This window comes from Psammomys obesus, unplaced genomic scaffold (assembly GCF_907164565.1).
Source record: "Psammomys obesus unplaced genomic scaffold, mPsaObe1.curated_primary_1811, whole genome shotgun sequence".
In the NCBI taxonomy this organism is placed as follows: Eukaryota; Metazoa; Chordata; class Mammalia; order Rodentia; family Muridae; genus Psammomys; species Psammomys obesus.
Genome location: NW_026585644.1, coordinates 32107552 through 32130790, shown reverse-complemented (window position 1 = coordinate 32130790; position 23239 = coordinate 32107552). Strand labels below are relative to the sequence as shown.

The 23239-nt window shown below is 36.4% G+C and overlaps 1 protein-coding gene across 2 annotated transcripts in view; it reads left to right on the top strand.

Annotated features, from left to right (window-relative positions):
* The window catches only part of Itsn2 (intersectin 2), a 111278-nt gene that overhangs the window by 22381 nt on the left and 65658 nt on the right, over window positions 1-23239 (top strand). For both annotated transcript variants that reach the window (XM_055626135.1, XM_055626126.1), the window contains exons 2-16: window positions 566-628; window positions 4552-4644; window positions 6248-6311; window positions 7536-7699; window positions 10784-10990; window positions 11110-11206; window positions 11872-12011; window positions 13214-13277; window positions 13953-14090; window positions 14483-14568; window positions 15496-15758; window positions 16563-16712; window positions 18621-18761; window positions 19859-19946; window positions 22794-22933. In XM_055626135.1, the coding sequence (XP_055482110.1) occupies window positions 598-628; window positions 4552-4644; window positions 6248-6311; window positions 7536-7699; window positions 10784-10990; window positions 11110-11206; window positions 11872-12011; window positions 13214-13277; window positions 13953-14090; window positions 14483-14568; window positions 15496-15758; window positions 16563-16712; window positions 18621-18761; window positions 19859-19946; window positions 22794-22933 (1866 nt within the window). In that variant the 5' untranslated portion in view covers window positions 566-597. The remainder of the gene's footprint in view (window positions 1-565; window positions 629-4551; window positions 4645-6247; window positions 6312-7535; window positions 7700-10783; window positions 10991-11109; window positions 11207-11871; window positions 12012-13213; window positions 13278-13952; window positions 14091-14482; window positions 14569-15495; window positions 15759-16562; window positions 16713-18620; window positions 18762-19858; window positions 19947-22793; window positions 22934-23239) is intronic.

Here is a 23239-nt window from a genome sequence, read left to right as displayed (position 1 = left end):
AAGACCCTTCTCTTACTAGTGTACTATTTAAATACACATGTAGTTTAATAATTGTGATGCTTTTTCGTAATTACTGTTAAACTTTATGTATGTGTCCGTACACTTTGCAATATACTCTCAAGACTTTTTTACGCCTCTAGAGCTTAATTAAAAAGCAGTACTATATTTATTTTGGATGCATTTCTTGATGGGGATTAAAGAAGAATATTATGGATTTCCATGTTATTCTTAGTATACTTACTTCATGCAGTTGGTTTCCTTAAGTCAGTCCTTGCCTAGTTATAACAGCTTTCTCTCTCCTGAGTTTATTTCTACAAAAATACTGGTTAATGCCAAGGGTTTCTGGATTTCACATTGGCTGTTGCATATACTGTTCTTTTAGATGGCCATGTACTAAAGGCAGCACTGTTGCCAGCAGAGTCCCTTCTTCATCCCCACCATGCATTCTGCCTGTTCAGCAGCAGCAGGAGCTCCGTGGTGGTTTTTGTTGGGCGTGTATGCTAAAGGGGACAGACAGTGCTCTAAGCTGCCCTTGTATTAATGGCATCGTGTCCTCATGTTGCAGATGGCTGAGAGCTGCAAGAAAAATTCAGGACCATGATGGCTCAGTTTCCCACAGCTATGAATGGTAAGTAACTGCATGGTAGGATGAGAGGATGTGGGCTTTGTTGTGGTGGTGAGCCTGTTGTTTGAAATATTTTTGTAGATAATTTTGACTTTTCAATTGTAAAACTTGCAAGTATTCTGATTGAAAACACAGAGCATTTTAGAGCAATACTTGTATTTTCTTACTGCTATGCAGTAAATTCCAAATTTCTGTTGAAGCATTTTTGGTAGTAGCTGGGATATGTGCTTTCCATTGCACATTGAAAATAACGTAAAGGTATATTCTACTTGATTCATGAACTTCAGGACAAAAGCTGGGTGCCCTTAAGTCAGTAGTCAGGGTGTTTTTAGTTGACAGATGACTGTAAACAGATCAGGATAACAAGATTCATTCAGTAATGCAAATATAAGATTACATTTTTCTTTATGAATATTTATATTATTTAGTGTTTATAGTGTGTAATTATTTAACTTAACAACCTGTGTTTGATATCTGAGATCTGTATGGTAGGAGAGAAGTGACTCCTACAAGTTGCCTTCTGACCTCACACTGCCTAGCTTGTGCCCCTCCCAATCAATTAATACATGTAATTTAAAACTTTGTAAGATTAAAGTGAATATTGTTTCCATTGTGGAAATGATGTAGAATTATAGGGATTGATGCTACAGACATTTTTAAAATTAAATAATTATTATTTTTCTATAGTGAGTGATATAGAAGTTTAAGATTAAGACAGCAATGCTCTATCCAGGTTTGAGGATTTCTGTGCTCATATGAAAAAGTTTTTGCTAAACTCAGTTTACTTACAAACTTCAACCAGCATATTAGTGAGGTTTAAAAATCAAACATATAAGCAATATAATCCCAGTCGTTATTTCAATCCATAAATATTTGTGTATTATGTAACCCATTATATTATATATAAAAATGATTAAAAACAAACAAAACATTCAGTGACAAAAATGCAAGAATTGTATTAACTATTTAAAAATTTGCTTTGAATCACATACATTTTCTGAATTTTTTTATTTTGAGGTTAACTAATTTCTAGAAATTCTTGGTATATTAATATTTTAAATTTTAAAGTGGTCCTTTGTTTTGAAAGTTATTTGAACATGATTTAACTTATTCCATGTCCTAACTCACTTACTGAATGTTTCTATTTGCAGATAATGTTAATCAGAGTAAAAGTGACTATTTTTTGTGATTTTCTTGGTGGTAGAGTCTTAAAATATTAAAAAGGCTGTGAGCACCTTCAAAAAGGGGTTCATGTATTTGTTTTTGTTCTCTTTATTGAGTGAGTGAATATGAAGGGGTCATGATTATTGCTTGGAGTCGTGAGGAATTAAGCAACAAATATTAACAGGCTGGTTGAGTTTACTACTCTGAAGACAAGTATCCAAGAAAAGTTGTACAGATAGTTGTATATAAAAGAGCACTGTAGCCAGGCATGGTGGTGCACAGCTATAATCCCAGGCAGAGACATGTAGAATTCTGTTGAGTTTGATGCCACTTCATCTACATAGGAAGTTCCAAGCCAACCAGGGCTACCTGGTGAGACTTTTTTTTTTCCCATTTTTTCAAAAATTTTAATTAGTTTTTTAGGTTAGCATACAAAAAAGAAAGTTTTTTTTAAATGTGTATGTCATTATACTTTGTGTTGTTATTCTTCAGTCATTATTTTATTGTAGGTATGTTGCATATTCCATGTGGTCTCTGTAGAAACCCTTTGAGCCAAGGTATGCCTAGGCTACAGAGGTGACTGCTATAGTACAGAGAGTTGGAGCATCTTGTCATGTATGCTAGAGCTCATATAGTTTAGGGAGTTCAGGCTACCCCAGATCTAACCTCAGTTCCTATGTGGTTGAGTTTTGTTTTTGTGTTTTTCTCATGCTGGCATCCAAATCCAAGGCCTTGTGCATGCTAGCCACACACTCTTCCACTGGGCTAATTCTTAGCTAATTCTTAATCTCTGTTCTGTTACTTACTGTGTTATCTCAAACATTACTTTTTCACCATTACTTTTAGTTTCCTTCTCCATAGTAGTACCCTAACTTATAATGTGCTGTTGTGGTTAATGAACTACTGCATATAACTACATGACGTCATCAGGGCTCACAGCTGTTCTCATCTTTTGTTGTCACTTTCAACTTTTTAATCAGTGTTTTCCCAAAATTATACATAGTAAATAAAACTTATGTTCTATAATACATAGTTGTCTTTCTCGTCACAGGACAGTTTTTTAATGGAATTTTTACACGTGTATATCATTCTATTTGTTCTTAGTCATTTGTCCCCACACACTGGCCTTCTCTGTGTACTGGGTTTATTTTGCTAATATTAAAAGGTGAAAGATCGTGTTTAGAGTTATTTTATTGTAGGTATATTACATATACATGGATAATATGCTCAGTTTCTCTGATAATAAGCTGATAAGACAAAGAAAGTGTTACTACACATGTGTTTACTTCAGCAGTGTATAGGTTTAGCTGTTTTAGATCCTTAGTTCTTCAGCATATTTGTTTCTTTATTTTTAACTCTAACTCTTCTTTGTATAGTTTTTTAAATTTAGTCATTTAGGGCTAAGAAAAATGTGTTATCAAATCAGTTTTAGCATCTAAAATTAGAGTAGGTCTTTCTTGAAAATTGCCATTGTAACACTGATTTTTTTTTACTCAGTGTGGACAGTATGTGTGTGTGTGTGTGTGTGTGTGTGTGAGAGAGAGTTTATGTATGTAAATACAGACGTTTGTTGGCAGACGTTGAGTGAACAGAAAGAGTAGCCAGAAGTGATGTCTAGGTGATTATTAGCCAAGGTGAATGTATAAAGCTTTCCAAAGCCTCCTCCAGAAACTGCTGTGATTGTATGTGAAGGGCAGGCAACAAAGGGTGACTTTGTGAATGTTGTGTTCCCTCCAGCCTGATCTATGTAGTAGACACTTTTTTTTTTTCCTCTGTTGATCCTTTTATAGAATCAGACAGTTTTTTTCTGAATCTTTTTTGAGTACTCCACTGGTTCTTGGAATGGAAAGGTAAACATGCAAAACCCCTGTTCCCAGGCCTCAGAGTCTGTAGAGCGGATGGACATCAGACAGCATCTGCAGAAGCATGGTCTCTCTCTTGAGAACGTGCAAGAGAGAAAGCAGTTGTTGTCATCTAGAGATACCAGGTCCTCCTGAAGGAAGTGACATCTGCCCTGACCTTGAGAGAGAGTCTAAAATGGAGGATAGGGTTATAGCTTGGTGGTAGGCATCTTACCTAGGCCAGGGAGGCCTTAGGTTTAGTCCCCAGTGATGAAGGAAAAAGAAAATGATCCTTTGCAATTAATCTAGACTAGTTATTTCCTGCTACTTTCTGTTCTCACATGCTTCCTTAGCTGGTAGTAGCCTCTTTGGTGCACTTGAAGCATCTTGCACATCCCAAACCACATCCTTTTTGTGTGAGGGAAGTGTTCTTATACTACCATGGCACATGGCAAAATGCCACAGCTTCTGACCTCTGCTTCGGTCTTAATCTTTCCTGTTATCTCACTTCTAATGTTTCTAACTTACACTTCCACAGCTTTTGTCATACTTGTGCTTAGGGTCTTTCACAGTTAACACAGTAAATGGTGGTACTTGTTTTCTGGGTGTGAATTCTTTGAAAGTGAGAAAAATATTCTAATCTTTTTATTGCCAGTATTTACCTCATCCTTGTGAATGGTATGCAGTTATTTTTCAATTGATGTTAACTGAGTGAGTGACTGAAAAGCCTTAGGGTTGCTGTATGTAGTTGATAGAATTCTACTTTTTATGTCCTTCAGACCTTAAATAGTTTCACCAAACAAATGGGTGCTTAATATTCATATTTGCATGCTAGAATTTTGCAATCTTATGGACATACTATTTTGAGCAGGCTCGTGTATATACTGTATGTAATACCTTGCCCTTTCATATATGTTTTAGGAGGGCCAAATATGTGGGCTATTACATCTGAAGAACGCACTAAGCATGACAAACAGTTTGATAACCTCAAGCCTTCAGGAGGTTTCATAACAGGTTTGTGTTTATCCTTTGTTATACTATTTATTGTAAATTATGTTTCTGTTCATGTATCTTATAGTTAGTTTTAATAACTGCCATGGAATTTGTGTTAAGTAATAAAATCCATATGTATCAAAACTCTAGAACTAAAAAAAAATACTTTAAAACTTAAACAGTCTTAATTTGTTGATTAAATTTGGCATATGGGAGTTCTTTTCTTGAATTCTAAATGGTGGTCAGGAAACTGATTATTTCAAGAAGTTTTTTTTTTTCTTATAACATATATTTCCCAGAGATTTCCCCCCTACCTCCTGGAAACTTTTTAAATTTTGTATTTATTTAGGCTCTGTTGTTTGTTTATTGTTTTGGGAAAGGGTCTTGCTGTATAGCTTAGACTAGCTTTTCAACATGTTATCCTCCTTCCTCAGCCTCTTCTATGTGCTTGGATTGCAGGCATGTGGCATCCCAAAGCGCTGGAATCTGTTTCCATAATGCTATCTCCCTGTCTTTTGAGCCTTGTTAAATATTAATTGTTGGTGTTAACACTTGTTTTGTAGAAAGACCACCAATACAAACAAACAAACAAACAAACAGAAAAACGTGATGATTTGGGTTTCTTTTGTTTTTTTCCATTTCTGTGCTGCTGCATCTTAATATTTTATACATAACAGTTGTCACAGTAATGACACTACACCATTTGTCGACTTTGTACTGTGCATTACTACATGTCATCTTTGCGCACCCCAGTGAGGCAGAACTGTGTTCGTCTATTCACACAGGGTAAAGCCTAGACTGAGACATGATAGGAAATGTGTCCAAGGCTCTCATGATGACTACTGGTGATACTTTTCAGGCTGACTTTGGAATCTCTTCTCTTATTCATTATAGTCTGATATCATTTGTATTCCTGCTATACCTTACCTGCTGTCAGAGTTTGACTATTTTGCCTCTAAGCTAATAATGGCCAGTTATCATCCATGGCTACTAGAAGATCTGAGATTCCCGAATCAGGACTTTACCACTAACAGCACAGCTGGCAGCGTGGCTGTGGCCCTGTTTCTGTGGGTTTCCTCTGTTCCCTGAGTCTGACCAGGATAATACAGAGTGTCAGAAAGATACTCTGCATGCTGTGGGTGCTGCAGGAGAACACTGAGCTTGGAAAAGCTATCATTATGTAGCAAGTTTGCTCTTTGTTCCAGTGGGAGACATAATTACTGCAGTTTTCAAGAGTTTTCATTTATAAGCCTGGTTCTGAAAACCCAAGCAAAGAGGAATTGGGTTTTGTGTCTTGATGTGTACAGCAAGCATGCATAAAAAATATGGGGAAACCCATGAGGGGGATGTTTCCCTAGCACTGGGCAGTTTTAATTATAGAACTTCTTTAGGGTGAAAAATCAAAGATGAATAATGAACTATTTCTTCACTGATTAATACAATGTTAGTGGTGACTTACATTGCTCTAAAATATAAATAACCTTGTATATATATTTGTAACACATATTCTTTAATGATTAGAGCTAAATCAACAGTTGGCATTTGTCAACTGTTATTATTCATAAGTATTGGAATAATTCTATTTACTAATGTACCACTTGGCTTTTGTGTTTATTACTTTCAGGTGATCAAGCCCGTACTTTTTTCTTACAATCAGGTCTGCCGGCCCCAGTGTTAGCTGAAATATGGTAAAACACTTTCCTTTATAAATGCGCTTAAATTTCTGGTGGGCTGTTATTGTTTTTTAAATAATACATTGTTACCATAAAAAAATTTCATATTGTGAAATAAGAATATTTTTATTTCATCTATTGTTAATAAGAATGTTTCTTTAGCTTTTTGAGAAGTAAATAATATTGAATAAATGATTGAAAATAATTTGAAATTTTGTTCTATAGGACAAATTTCTAATTCCATTAGAACTCAAGAAAGAATGTATAAATTTTCACTGAAAATATTTCTCTATAATTGACAAAATCTCAAATTAATTTTTCTTTTATTTTGTTGTAGTTTCGTTTATTTTCATTATTTGTAAACCTTAAAGTAGCCATCCCTTTCTTTGCTCTTACTTAAAAAATATTCTAGAGGGGCAGCAGAGATGATCAGTGGCTAAGAGCACTGGCTGCTCTTGCAGGGCCCCTGGGTTCAGTTCCCAGCACTCACAGGGCAGCTCACAACCATCTGTAACTCCAGTTCCAGGAGATCTGACACCCTTTTCTGACTTCTGTGGGTACCAGGCACACATGCTGTACATATACATACATGTAGGCAAAAGACTCATACCCATAAAGAAATAATAAATCTTTTAAAAATATTCTAGAGTATCTGGGGATTGTGTTTTTAAAATGTATTTATAATAAATAATAACTTCTACCCCATTTTTTTACTTACAGAACATTTGTGTGCTTGATAGAATACTAGTCACAAACATTTTCAATTATTTGAACAAGTAAATAAGTTTAATTTAGAATTTATGTACCTATATAAATATGGTAGCCTTTGGCCTTGAATATCTTAAAACTCACTCTGTAGACTAGGCTGGCCTACAACTTGGAACAATCCTTTTATCTCTACCTCCATAATGGCTGGGATTTTAGAGGTGTGCTTTCATTCCTGGCTTATGATTATAGTATACTTGAATGATCATTTTTTTTGTATCTACATCATTGGAAAGCCTCTCCAAACTATCTAGATTCTGTATAGTCTGTGAGAATTTTGTTGGCTACTATCTCTGGCTATTATTTCTTACTGTGGAGGTTTTCTGTTATTCATATATATATGTATAATTAATTAAGTGATGGTCTTAATGTGAAAGCTTTGTCATTGTTTCTTTTTTCTCAACCTCAATAGTAATCTGTATTTCCTCACATACCACCCCACATACCAATCTGTTTACCTCATTCTCCTCCTAGGGCCTTATCAGACCTGAACAAGGATGGGAAGATGGACCAGCAAGAGTTCTCCATAGCTATGAAACTCATCAAATTAAAGCTCCAAGGCCAACAGCTGCCTGTAGTTCTCCCCCCTGTCATGAAACAACCCCCTATGTTCTCTCCACTAATCTCTGCTCGTTTTGGTATGTGTTTATTAATTTAGCAGCCCTATTTGATTGGTAAGCTTGATTCCTTAGGGATCAAGAAAGGGTTTATTAGCACAAAATAACAACCCAGACTTCTGGTTAAGTATCATGCCTTTAAGAGAAAAAAATCTTAAATGTACTGCCATAGGTAAGTGTCTGTGTCTGCTCTGCCTGAAGCTTCTGTCACAGTTCCTTGTCGTGAAATGAATTATCTGCCTCCTTAGTTGTAACTGACTCTAAATGCTATTCCTATCAGTCTCTTCTGTCTCCCATGAAAAGAGGAAGCTAATTACTAGAAGCTACAGAAGGGAGCTTAGTAGGGGGTGGAGAGGGTCAAGGAGAAACAGTCAATGGGTACAAAATAATGGTTAGGGGGGAAATAAATAAATAAATAAATAAATAAATAAATAAATACATAAATAAATAAATAAATAAATTCTGGTGTTCTGTTGAAGGTAGGGTGACTACGGTTAACAATTTTGTGTTGTATATTCCAAAGCAACCAGGAGGGAAGATTTTGAATGTATTTTTATTTGTTTGTTTGGTTGGTTTAGTTTGGTTTGGTGAGTCAGGGTTTCTCTGTATAACAGCTTTGGCTACTCTAGAACTCACTCTGTAGACCAGGCTGGTCTCAAACTCACAGAGATCCTCCTTCCTCTGCCCCCCAAATGCTGGGTTTAAAGGTGTGTGCCTCCACACCCAATGATTCTGAATGTTTTTAGCACAGAAATATGATAAATACTCGAGATGATAGATGTGATAAATACCCTGGTTTGGTTATCATATATGTATATTTGTGTCAGAACCCCACACTGTACCTCATAAATAGGTAATTTAATTTGTGTGGATAATTTAAAATCATACATGAGTAGAAATTTCTTTAATTTAAAGGTTAATTAGCCAGCTAAATTGAAGCCTAAAAGTTGTTGCTCTATCCAACCTAATTTACATACTCATCAGAGATTACCAATTGGGAAGTTTTCCCTATAATTTTGATTAGCCTATTTCTTACTAATTATATGTGAAAAGCACTCAGTTTGAATGGAACTTTCAGTAAGGTGTTTTCTCTGCTGAGAAATGCATTCCTTTACACCAGATGTTAAATTTTTAAAATACCCTATTATTCCACTGTTGTACTCAGCTGTAGAGGTAAACACCAAATCATCTGGTGGCCATATTTTCATGTTGTACCTAGTATGCTACAGTTAAGAAAATAAAAGTCATCACTTTGAATTCATAGATATGTAACTTAGTAGGAAAGTGAAATATGTGGCACATTTGCCAATAATACATATACATAAACATGTCTATCACATAAACAATTTCATCTACTAATTAGAATCTGTTTTGTTTGAGGAATGAGCATGCATATTAGTCTAGTAATGTAATAGCTCTGAGCTAAGTCTCCTTACTCAGAAAACCATATAGTCAGGTAAGACATTGTATCTTTGTAGTTGACAAAGACTGCTTAGTTCTAGTGGAAATAAGAGAAGGAAAATGAAGTGATGACCGGGCCTGCTTGTAGTTCATACATGACAGATGACTGACATTCAGAGTAGTAGCTTATCTCCTTTACTTTAGATTCAAAGCTGCTTAGGGAATATTTTAAGAATCGTTTGCCATTGGTGTTTCTATACAATTGAGGCTGATTTTTGTGCTGTAACCTGTTTTTTTGGTGTGTATTTTATAGTTGATTTGCTGTTATTGGAAAAAAAAAATGTGTTCTTGCCAGACACAGTGGCACACACCTGTATTCCCAGCACTCAAGGAGGCAGAGACAGGTAGATCTCTGTGAGTTCAAGACCAGCCTGGTCTACAAAGTGAGTCCAGGACAGCCAAGGCTACACAGAGAAACCGTGTCTTGAAAAACCGAAAAAAAAAAAAAAATTTTTTTTTAAAGATAAATAACAAGGAAAATCCAAGGGATGATGCATAAATCTCAGTCAGAAGGAGAGATCGAATAGACAGAGGTAGTGGCTAAAGAGAGGGAATAGAGTAGGAGAGTAGGCACAGAGAGTTAGGAGAGTAGAGATCAGGCCTGAGGAGAGTGAGGGCAAGAAGACAGAAGGCCTGTAGGGAAAAAAGAAACTGGGGTTGGGGGTATCACTGTGATAAGCTGGAGACCTAAGTCAGGGTAGGCTCCTGGGAAGATATAAGGGGCTCTCAAGCAGAGACTCCTAGTAGCATATACCATAGAGACTGAAGAGGACAACCACTAACTAGACTAGTCTCCTAACAGAGGGAAGAGAACACCAACCCACCCACAAAAACTTCGAATCAAAATTTACCCTCAGTACAAGATGTACAGGGATAAAGATAGAGCAGATAGAGCAGAGATGGAGAGAATGTCCAACCAATGCCTGGCTCAACCAAAGACTCACCCTATGGGAGAGTGCCAACCTCTGACACAATGAATGATACTCTGCTAAACTTACAGAAAGGAACCTAACAGAGTTGTCCTTTAAAACACGCTACCCAGCAGTGTCTCAAAATAGATGCCTAGACTCTCAGCCAAACATTGGGCAATGCATAAGGAGTCTTGTGGAAAAGTGGGAGGAAAGAGAAAAGGACCTGGAGGTGACAGGAGCTCCACAAGAAGACCAACAGAGCCAACTAACCAGGGCCCAGAGGGGCTTGCTGAGAGTGTAGCATCAACCAAGGACCATGCATGAACTGGACCTAGACCACCCTACAAAGATGTAGCAGATAGGCAGCCTCATGTGGGTTCTCTAGTAAGGGAAGTGGGGGTTGCATCAGAGGACAAGCACTCACTTGATAGCTCTTTGGTCACTTTGCCCGGGCGGGACTGCTTTGCCAGGCCACAGGGGAAGAGGACACACTCAGTCCTGATGCAACTTGATGAGATGGGGTGAATGGGAAAGGGAGCTCCCTTTTTCTGAGGAAAAAGGGAAGGGAGAAGGGAAAAAAAAGGGAGGGTGGGACTGGGAGGAGAGAAGGGATGGGGCTACAACAAAGATGTAAAATGAATTTTTAAAAAATTGAAAATACTTGTAGCAGTGAAAAAAGAATGATGCTGAATTAGAAAAAAATATGGAAAACTGTGTTCTTTTTTATCTTTAGGGATGGGAAGCATGCCCAATCTGTCCATTCATCAGCCATTGCCTCCAGTTGCACCTATAACAACACCCTTGTCTTCTGCAACTTCAGGGACCAGTATTCCTCCCCTAATGATGCCTGCTCCCCTAGTGCCTTCTGTTAGTACATCTTCATTACCAAATGGAACCGCCAGTCTCATTCAGCCTTTATCCATTCCTTATTCTTCTTCAAGTAAGTGTGTAGTGAGTCAGATGTGTAAAGAAGAAACTATTATTTTTGTTGTTCAGATCTTTCCTTTGTGAAATTGCCTAGTACCAATCTTTTCCCTTTTATCTTTTTTATTTCCTCAGCATTGCCTCATGGATCATCTTATAGCCTGATTATGGGAGGATTTGGTGGTGCTAGTATCCAGAAGGCCCAGTCTCTGATTGATTTAGGATCTAGTAGGTATGAATACTTAACACACAACTCTCTGCTTTCAATGTGGGTTTTTCTATTTCATAAGCCCTGGGCTTATCCAGGTTGTTCTTTGTAATAGAAATACTTAAGATAAGTTTTCTTTTTGTTGTTGTTTTCTGAAGCAGGGTTTCCACGTGTAACCCTGGCTGTCCTGGAACTCACTCTGTAGACCATGCTATCCTTGAACTTACAGAGATCTGCCTGCCTCTGCCTCCCAAGTGCTGGGATCAAAGGCGTACACCACCATACTTGGATGAAGTGGTAGTTTTTAAATTTTAGAAAACACAAAAATATCATTTATTACCTGCCATAGAAATCATCATAGTACTCTTCAAAATGGTGTACAAAAAGTTAACCAATCATCCAGAAAAATATTGTATCGTAACTGATTATTAAAACTGATTTTTGTGACCTTTTTTTCCTTAGTATCACTGAGCCATAGTTTAACAAAGTAAAAAATGCATGCAATATCTTTGAAGTATGTTTGGAAGAAAAGAAATGCCATTTATAAAGGCCTTGGCCAGTAAAATGCCTGGAATTATAGGTTCTTAATAGATGGAGTTGTATGTGTCTATTGCCATCGTCTTTGTCTTATAAAGTTTAATTAGGTGTGTTTTATTTAGTCACAACATTTTAAATATATTTTATTATAGCTCAACTTCCTCAACTGCTTCCCTATCAGGGAACTCCCCCAAGACTGGGACCTCAGAGTGGGCAGTTCCTCAACCTTCAAGATTAAAGTATCGGCAAAAATTTAATAGTCTAGACAAAAGCATGAGTGGATACCTCTCAGGTAATTGTTGTATAGTGGTTATAAGAGAGCATTAGTGGTTTATGTAAACTTCTTTTGAAAAACAGTTACTTGAATTTGTATCTTATGTCTTATCTAAAGTTCTAACATTGAAGGCATTTCATACATAAGAATATTGTAAGTGTATAGTTATTGAAAGATGGATTCATCTTGTTTGTTTTCTTCAGATTCTTATGCCAAGTCAAGTATAAGGGGTATACACCCACTTTTTGGAAAACCATCTCTCAGAAAGATCATAATTCATCTTGTAATCTTAGAAGTGAATAAAACCTCCAAACCAGGGAGCACGGTAGTGGCAACAGTAAGCCTTATTAGCTTTCTGAGAGAAAACGCATTTTCCTCCACTTGCCCTTTTCACTGCTCACGCTTTACGCTCTAACTCAAATGTGCCTGTAGAACATTTGAGTTCAGCTTAAAATATTATGTAAATTTACGGAGGATGGGGAAGTGGTTATACACAAGATGGATACTTGTAATAGGCAAGTATATTCAACCTTCTAACTAACTTTCACACTTCCTCTTCTCTCAGAAAATATTCCTTATGTAGGACAAAGTGAATAACGGATGAAAGAAAAAGAGTCAGGAAAACCTTTGCGATTTCTATCTTCAGAAATGGCATGGACAGTATTGCAATTTGTAGAGGAGAGAGAGTAATTTGGAGTAAAAATTGAGAGAGGGACATGATGGAGACAGAAGTTTTAGACATACTTTTTTTTTTTTTTGAGGTGCTCATGAAACATATGTAGGCTTTTGGTTGGACATAGGAGTATAAATACAGAGGTGAGGTTTGGGCTGCAGATGTGCTTGTAAGGGCATCAGGCTTGTTGAAAACAGAAAAGTGTGTTTAAGAGTCCTCAGAGGAATGTCAGCCTTCGTAGATCGTGTAGGAAGAGAGAAGGTGAAGACAGAGGAACAAAGGGAGAGCTTTTGGGAAGGGAGGTGTGTGGGAGGTCAAGGCTGGAGGTCTCCTCTCCACACCTGTGGCTTGCTGGAAGGACACGGAGGAGCACTCATCCTCACCAACTCTGAACCCTTTGCAGCGGGACTATTTGATTCCCACAGAATGCCTCATACCTGGCCCTGGTGCAAACATTTTGATAGTAAATGTTCCAAGAAAGCAGCAGTATTATTTGCATGACTTAAAAGGGAATAAAGGAGTTTCTCTTCATGGTTTTCTCACTCAGGTTTTCAAGCTAGAAATGCCCTTCTTCAGTCAAATCTTTCTCAAACTCAGCTAGCTACTATTTGGTAAGTCTGTACATTAATGATTTCAAACTATAAATTCTCTCTTATAAGAAATCTTTCTGGAAAACCAAACAGAAAATCATCATTTCTGTGAAAATATGTGACTCAAACATACTTCCTAAGAGTGGGCATTTGAAAGTTATCTTCAGCCGGGCACGATGGTGCATGCCTGCAGTCCCAGCACTCAGAGAGGCAGACAGGTGGATCTCTGTGAGTTGGAGGCCTGCTCTACAAAGTGAGTCCAGGACAGCCAAAGCTGCACAGAGAAACCCTGCCTTGAAGAATAAATAAGTAAATAGAGTTATATTCACTTAGGAAGCATATGTTTTTCAGAACCTAACTTTATTTTATAAGTAACACTGTAGTTTTCTTTTCTATAATGACTTAGGTTGCAGTCCAGAGAATATCTCATTGTAATATAGTAAACTGAACATGAAATACAGAAAAATCACCTCAGAGTGGGCATTTGCTATGATGACTCAGTGTCTTCCTTTTCTTTTGGGCTGTGAAAATGAAGGGTAAAAATTGACTCATTTTTTTTGTATATGTTTAGATTTTACTAAAATATGTTAACTTAGCATTTATACTGTCATTATTCATAAAAAAACAAACTATACTCTTAAGATAGTTAAAACCTCAGTGGACTTTGTAAATTGTGAATTTTCACATTTTCTTTAGGACTCTGGCTGACATTGATGGTGACGGACAGTTGAAGGCTGAAGAGTTTATCCTGGCGATGCATCTCACTGACATGGCCAAAGCTGGACAGCCACTGCCACTGACGTTACCTCCTGAGCTCGTCCCTCCATCTTTCAGGTGTGTCTCTCCGCAGAGCTACGCTTTCATCACTTAGGTGTCATTTTTACTTTGGAATTTGTTGAAGCCTGTGCTTTAGTTTAGAGGAGAGTTAAATATTTGCTCTGCCCTCGATTTTCATACTCAATGAGTCATGCTGGGAAGTAGATAACAGAAGTTGTTTTTAACACATGATGGAGAAGGGAAAGTTTAACTGAAGAGCAATGAGCTGAATCCGGATCTCTCTTAAGTACCCAAGTACTTTGTACATTATTACTAACGGCCATATGGTGTTTTAAATACCCCTAGAACTATATTTTAAATATTAAGTTGCTATAATTTTTGCTTATCTGTATTTTTTTAGTCTGAAAATTCTCAGCATTTGTGATGCTGTTTGTTGTTTTTCTTCCTAGAGGGGGGAAACAAATTGATTCTATTAATGGAACTCTGCCTTCATATCAGAAAACACAAGAAGAAGAACCTCAGAAGAAATTGCCAGGTGTTAATTTTACACTTATAATTCATTCATGTATTTTAAAATCAAAATTAATTGTATTTACTTTAAGCTTTAATTTCTGAAGTATAAACAAATATTTAGAGTGTTTATAGACTTAAAAATTATATGCTGTATGAAAAAAATTAATCGGTGGGATTTGTGTCTGTGTGTGTATATATTACTGGGGATCAAATGCATGGCCTTAATGTCAACCATCCAAGCATTTCTATCACTGAGCTGCATCACCAGATCATTGGGATATTTTTTAATTATTTATTCATTTTAATAAAGAGTAAAACTGAAAATGGTGATGGAGCATGTGTATATTTGGAAAATTAGTGTTAATCCACTTTAGGGAAAATCAGATCAAGCTCTATAATGAAATCTTTAGCTTTGAAAAAAAGTTTTAAATATTCATTGGAAGAATGCACACATGATTACTTTAAATTATTTAAAAGTTAGTGAAAAAACTGGGGTTACAGCTCAATAGTAGAATGTTTGGCCAGCACTAAGTTTGATCCTCAGCACTGAAAACCAAACCAAACAAAAACTCACCTTCTTCAAAAAAAATCAATGACATATAAACAGATAAAACACAACCTTGGTTATTTGAAGAAGGCACTGAGGAAAGATAAGGGAATATTTTTATTGGCTTGGATAGTCAGAGAATGTTTGAATAGATTCAAATGTAGCAAATTGTGTGTTTTTAAATGAATATTTTTACAGGAAAAGTAAATCTTTCCTAGTTACATTTAAGATAAAAGTATCCTTGGAGGAAATAAGAACACCCAAATGACTACCAAACCACGAAGTAGATAAGTAGATGAGAGATTCTGTAGGCTGTGGGAGAAGAATACAGCCCTTCCTTTCGTTCGTTCTTTCTTTCTTTCTCTCTCTCTCTCTTTCTTTGTTATCTTTCTTCCCTTTTAGTTACTTTTGAGGACAAACGGAAAGCCAACTATGAGCGAGGAAACATGGAACTGGAGAAGCGACGCCAAGCCTTGATGGAGCAGCAGCAGAGGGAGGCTGAACGTAAAGCCCAGAAAGAAAAGGAAGAGTGGGAGCGAAAACAGAGAGAATTACAAGAACAAGAATGGAAGAAGCAACTGGAATTGGAAAAGCGCTTGGAGAAACAGAGAGAACTGGAAAGACAGCGTGAGGAAGAGAGGAGAAAAGAGATAGAAAGACGAGAGGTAATTTTCAAGTTATTTCCTAAGAAAATCACTGATTTAATAAATGAGTACATTTCATTTAAGAATATGCTGGTCTTTTTTACTCGTATTGTGCTTTTCTGTCTGTATCATGTCACCCTTCTTTGTCCTGTACAGAATGAGTCTCCCTTCCCTTGATGAGGGAAAGAGGATCTTTGTGCATGAGGACTATAAGGCTTCATGGTGCAGAGTTGTGGAAGCCTATATTATATGCATGTGAGGCCCCAATCAGAGCGGAGCTGAGTGAGGAGCTACAGTTAATTGGACAGCAGAAAGTCAGGCAAAGGAGGTCACTGTGTGAAGGCAAGCTTAGGACTCAGATTCACAGTCAGAAGAATTGAAGGGCCAGACTTAAAAACATAGGGAGGTGAAGGTATAGAGAGGAATCAAGAAGTCTGCCTAGAATTATACAAGATTCCAAGAAACACTGGTTGTATTTTAAAGGGCCAGAAACAGAGCGCAGTGAATTATAGTGCTCTGAAAAGTTGTAAATGGAATTGTTTCTCTGCTGATACCAGAATAAAGGGATAATTATTTCTCTTGCTTTTTATACTTATGAAGTCATCCTCTAACTTATTAAAAGAAGAATGACTATAACAAAAAGATGGTTGAACAATGAATAAAAGCCACTTTTGTGGCTATCTTAAGGCCCCCTTGAGAAAACTAGATTTTCTCACCTACCCTTAGGCACTATGGGCACTCAGTTCTAAACACTGTCATCCCATGAGGTTTTGGATAATGCAGATTTTGTAAATTTAGAAGTGAATATTAATTTGTTAATTTTAGGCAGCAAAACAGGAGCTTGAAAGACAGCGTCGTTTAGAATGGGAAAGAATCCGTCGACAGGAGCTTCTCAATCAAAAGAATAGAGAACAAGAAGAAATCGTCAGGCTGAACTCTAAAAAAAAGAGTCTTCATCTTGAGCTGGAAGCAGTGGTATGGCTAAAGTTTGCATGGACTTTATCTGAACAATGCTGACATTTTCTCTCCAGGGTTTGCTTGAATAGAAAGGGTTCGATTGCTAAACAGAAAAAAAACAAACAAACTGTGTGCCTAAATGATCTCTTACTATTTCTTTCTATTTGAAAAACTAATTTCTAACTAATATTAGTCATTCTACTTAACTGACTTTTATATATCAAATGTTAGAGTGTCAGGTTCTATGAAATGAGAAGATAAAAAGATCTAGAATCCTATAAGCCTAGCCTTGCCAGAATGGCAAGATTTCGCATGATGAATGTGTACTTATGTGCTAGAACCAAATTTAGATCTTATGCAGTGGCAGCTTAATTTTTTTTAGGGGGGTTGTATGTGGCTTGAATTGCATTTAAATTATTTTTAAAAATAAAGCATCATAATATCTTTAGTCTGAAAGATGCTATATTATGGCTTTAGATTAATTTGTATATATATATATACTATGATTATTAATCATGCCACTGTGCTTCAACAGAGGCCTAAAACCTTGAGCTTCTGTGTGCTATATGGATGTCTTAGAACCATCATTTTGATGGTGTATTTTTTTCTTAAAAACAGGAGAAAGTGGTCTGGCCAGGCAGCTCAACAGGTGAAGGCACTTGTTGCCACATCTGCCAAGCTGAGATTAGACTCTGGGTCCCATAGTGCCAGGAGAAAATTGACTCTCACCAATTGTCCTATGACCTCTGTGCACGCCCACACATACACACACAAAACAAATAAATGTAAAAAATAATTAATATAGAAAGATCTTAACATTGCCTGGTTTTCCCTAAGGTTTAGAGTAACACAACAGCACAATAACGTGGGTCAGTATCTGGAGAGGTTCTGTGTGCACTGACACATGGTGAAGATAGTATGAGCTCTAGAGGTTATGTAACACAGTCCTTTTAGTGGGTATTTTTAAATTATAAGACATTATCTAGTCAAACTTTAATCAGTGATAACTCATTTTCTTCACCCCACTGCCCTATTGCTAGAGCCATAATAACAAAATGCCACAGGCTAAGAAGCCAAATGGCAGAAATGCTCACACTTCCAGAGGCTGAAAGTTTAAGGTTTGGTTCCTGGTGAGGCCTCACTCTGTGCTCGCGTCTTTCTCTGCACATGTGCATTTCTAAGATCTTTTCTGTCTGTTTCTTCTTGTTACAATGTATTTTCTAGTTAGATTGGATTGGGCCGTTGCAAACACTTTCTTGTTTTCACCCTAATTGCCTCTTTAAAGTGTTTCTCTGGGTGTTAGACAAATTTGTCTTGGAGGGTGAAGTGACAGTCCACTCTTTTAACACCCACCTCCCCCCTCTTTAGACCTTATTGAAAATTTCTGTTCTCTGTTTTTTGGGTTTTTTTTTTTTTGGCCTCCCCAGGAAAGGAAAAAGGGGGTACTCTTTGCATAAGGAAAAGAATAGTGTGGGATAAATGGATTGAAACCCAAAAGTTCCTTCTGGAGACTGTTTAACTAAAGGAGATTAGAAAATAACATTGAAGATAGAAAAAGTAGCTAGAGAAGGAGAGACTAATGCCAAATATCACGTGTAAACATTTAAAGAATAAATTAAATATGTTTTGAGATTATTTATGGTATTTATACATAATCCAGGAGAAAATTCAGTGTGTTGTATTTGTGCTTTTTCATCATAACATATGGGATCCTGCGCTCTGAGAATGATTTGTTTCTTGCTAATAACTCTTCACATAAATGAACGCTAAGTGTTTCCCACTGGATCATAGCCCATCGCGTCAGACTGACTATGAATCGTAAATGTCATCTGAGATTTAAGTAAATAAAAATAATTTCTCCTGAAGGGAACATGCCCTGATAGCACTTATTTTTTTATTATATATGTGCATATGGTCTTCCTATAGAATGGGAAACATCAGCAGATCTTAGGCAGACTTCAAGATGTCCGAATCAGAAAGCAAACACAAAAGACTGAGCTAGAAGTTTTGGATAAACAGTGTGACCTGGAAATTATGGAAATCAAACAGCTTCAACAAGAACTTCAGGTACGCCTTTTGCGGCTGAGTGATCTGTAAACATGTGCAGTCCTCTGCAGTTCTTCCTGTAGGCAGTGCGCTTTGGGAATGCTGAGCCCCTCAGTTTCTGGCAGTCCTGTGATAGAAAAGATCAGAAAGTCCATAAATCGCTTAAAACTGGGCTTAGGTTCTGCTTAATTTATACATAAATACTCACCACTTTGAACTTTAATAAAAATATCTTTATATACTGTTTTTGTCCATTTGCAGATCAAGGCACTAATACTGACTAGCAGGTTTACTCCACCACAAAAGCAGCATCTTCTTGCTATGCTCTCATAGGCCAAGTGAGCAAGGCAGGAACAAATACCCTTAATGAGTAACAGTCCTCATGGTTTAATTACACCCTCCAGCCTCACCCCTTAACACTATAGCGCTGGGAGTCATGTATCAGCACTGGAATTAGGCAGGACACCTGAATTTATGCCACATTTTACATTGCAATAAAGTTGTTGCCATTCATTTTAGGAAATTTTGATTAGAAGTTTCCCTTTCAGCACTATGTTATGAGAATATCAAGTGTTACAGAAACCTGGTACTTCTTTACTTGTGAAGTAGAGTCTGGTCCAATTATTGCTCTTTGAGAGTAGGGACATTAGCAGTATTCTCCACCTGCGGAGTTCTCTTGTGTAACTCCTTTTACTGCAAGAATGGCCGATCAGTTTTCCCCTCGTCACAGCAAAGCCATTTATTCTATGGTTGGAAACGGCTTCCCTGTTTCTCCCCGGATCCCAGCCCCTCCTTGGCGTCTACATGTGCCTTATGGAGTGTCACGGCCCATTTGCACATGCTGTCTAGTACATGGACACCCTCTCATCCATTGCAGGGCAAAAAGTTCAGGGCTCTACACACTCATTGCTGAAGGCATTCTTGATTGGCTATGTATTTCAGCCAGCCATTCCTAATTATTTGCTTAAATACTTTCTTTTTATATTCTGTATAATTCTACACTACAACCATGTAGTATATCTATTCTGTGTAAAAGTGATTAAGTCATATTTTAAGGTTTTCAAAATATTCTTAGACATTATATTGTTTTAATCAGATTCTAATTTTCTTTTTAAAAGGAATATCAAAATAAGCTTATCTATCTGGTACCTGAAAAGCAACTATTAAATGAAAGAATTAAAAACATGCAACTCAATAACACACCTGGTAAGTATCTAGGTTTTGTTTTGTTTCTTTTCTAAATAATTTTAATACATTATTATTTTTTAAATGGCATTATTTTATTAAAATCCTTTGCCTATAAGTTAAAATTTTCAGAATAATAGGAAAAAATATTATCATAAATTGTATTAGCTACATATTTCATAGTTGTAACCAGATACCTGACAAGAAATAACTAAAGAAAGGAAAAGTTATTTTTAACTCACAGTTTAGACAAAGGTACCAAATAATCAAAGAGAAAGCATGATCTCATATGTGAATAGTGTAAGGAAAAGTGAATAACCACATGCAAAACATTAAAATTAGCCCTGATCTTATCCCAGACATGGAAACCAACTAAAAATGAATTAAAGACCTAAGCTTGGGAATAGTAATTCATGCCTGTCCTAGCACTTGGTAGATAACTGAGGTAAGAGAATTGTCATGAATTTGAGACCAGTCTGGGCTGCATAGCAAATTCCATGTCAGCCTGGGCTGAAGAATGAAACCCTGCCTCAAAACAAACAACAAAGATAGATTAAGAGCTAATATAAGATACAAGCTATAACGCTCCCAAAAGAGAACAGATGAAACTACCTTGACATCTTTTGTGACCATTTTTAATATATTTTATTAATTCTTTGAGAATGTTATGCAGTGTATTTTGATCATATTTACTTCATGCTTCTTCTAACTCCTCTCAGATCCACACCTACCTCCCCATCTCACCTTTAATTTCATAACCTCTTTTTTGTTTTAGAAGGCTTTTTAAATTTTCTGTTATGTGTTTTGGTCTTTTATCTGCTTTGTCTGAGCACTACACGTGTGTGGTGCCTGAGGTAGCCAGGAAAGGTCATTAGATCTGCTAAAATTGGACATACAGCTGTGAGCTACCATATGGGTGGTGGGAATCAATGTCCGAAGGAGCAGCCAGTACTCTTAACCACTGAGCCATCTCTTCAGCCCCATTAACAGTTTTTTTTATATCACCAAAATTAAATAGAAATAGGAAATTGTTATACAAGTGATTTTTTAAAATATTATAAAAAGCTCAAGAAATATGAAAGAAGTCATATATCAAAGTAAAAAAGTAAAAAATTTTCTATATCAAAGTAAAAGGTTTCTGCACATCCAAGGAAATGCCCAAGATGACAATGCGACCCACGGACTTAGAGAAATTATCTGTATCTGTTAGGTGTTTGATATATAAGGAATTCACACAACCCGATTAAAAAAATCTCCCAAACAGAAAAACTCCACATGGCACAATTGAAAAACAAGCAGAAGACTTAAATAGACATTTTCTCCTAAAAAGATAAAAATGACTATTAAGTATTTGAAAGGTGGTCACTGTTGTTAATCACTGAATTATCCCCTGATACCTTTAGGATAGATGTTATCAGAAAGGTAAGAAATTTGTGTTGGAGAGAAAGAAAAGGAAAATCTGGCACACCATTGGTGTGAAGGTAAATCAGAACAGATATTATAGAAAATAGGCAGATTCTTATATAATTAGAAATTAGATTGCCATATGACCCACATCTGAATATGGATCTGAAAGAAGCAAATTGCTGTCTCAAAGGCATGTGAACTCCCACGTTCATTGCTCATCTTCACAACAGGGTGGAAACAGGTGTCCATCAATAGGAAAGCATATGCACACATACAAAATGGAATAGTCTACCTAACAAGAGAAAGGAAAACTGCCATATGTGACATCCTGAGTAATCCGGACAGTAAAACAAGTTAGCAATGGAGTTCAAAAAGTTCATGGTCTCACATGTGAACTCTCAACAAGTTGAGCTCAGAGAAACAGAATAGAATGATGCTTGCCATGAAAGGGGATTTTTACCATAGAAAGGGATTAGTTACTTTTAAATGGAATAGCCATAATGTAGGCCACTGTGGACATGGAACTAGATCTGCATGTCCTAATTGATAAAATATATTGTTAAATTTAAAACAACCTAAAGCTGGGTTTGTGGCTCAGTGGTAGAGCACACTCACCTTGAATGTATACATGAGGCCTGGTTCAATCTCTACTATCACCAAAATATAAGTAAGTAAATAAAGGTATGTATGTTATAGAATGCCGTAGATACTCTGAGTCTAGTAAGTAAAAGTTAAATGAATAGACATATATGTAAGTGTACATTCATTCATAACAAATGCTTAAAAGGAGAAGTTAGGGTTTCAGATGTGGGAGGACTTAGCTTTTTGCTCTATATGTTAAATTTTATTCAAATTCTATACTTGATTTCTATACCCTAAAAATACAAAATTTTAGGATATGAATTTAGATGGTAGTGTTATTACTTCATTTTAAGGTAAAACTATCTTTATACCTAGTTTCTTAATCCTTGTGTAAATTTAAAAAAAAATCATGTACAGCAAGCCCTCTCTTTTTATCTCTTAACATGTGTTATTAAATAATCCTGTTAATAATGCTTATTGGGTCCTTGCTGTGAGTGATCCTTTGTTCTTGAGCTCATTATGGGTATGTACAAAACTATTTTAACAGCACGTCCTGTTAACTGAGTACTTACTCTGAGTCACACTTTTTGCCACGGATTTATATTCACCTCATTTAATGAAGTAGATGCTATCATGCCCATTGCATTTGGTAAAACACCTTTTCTGATGTGGAGGTTTTCAGTTAGAACCAATTCTTATATCCATTTCCTTTGAGGACCTTTACAAGATATTATATGGGAATTAAAAGTAGTGTCTTTTCTACTCACCTATGTAATAATGTATACATTTTGTGTTTCTTTAGTTACATCGTTTTGACCAGACAGGAAAGGACATGAACTTCTGCCAAATGTGAACTGACTTGATATTTTTGTATTTCAGATTCAGGGATCAGTTTACTTCATAAAAAATCATTGGAAAAGGAAGAATTATGCCAAAGACTTAAAGAACAATTAGATGCTCTTGAAAAAGAAACTGCATCTAAGCTTTCAGAAATGGATTCATTTAACAATCAACTGAAGGTATTTATCTTCTATTATCCTCATGTCTTTATAGCTGCTTCTTGCTTTAAAAGCTACTGTTAGCACATGTATTACATTTTTATAATTGATTATACCACAACTACTAAAACCATAAAATTGTTGTTAATGTTTTCTAAAATTTAGTAAATATTGTGTCATAAGATTAAATATTTTCCCCAAAGTTTCCAGATTTTGATGACTATATGCTCCTCAAAAACAACTGCCGTTGTCAGGACTTCAAAAGCATTCTGAATAGAAAACAGGCTAGGCATGATAGTGCATACCTGTAAATCCCAGACGTTGGAG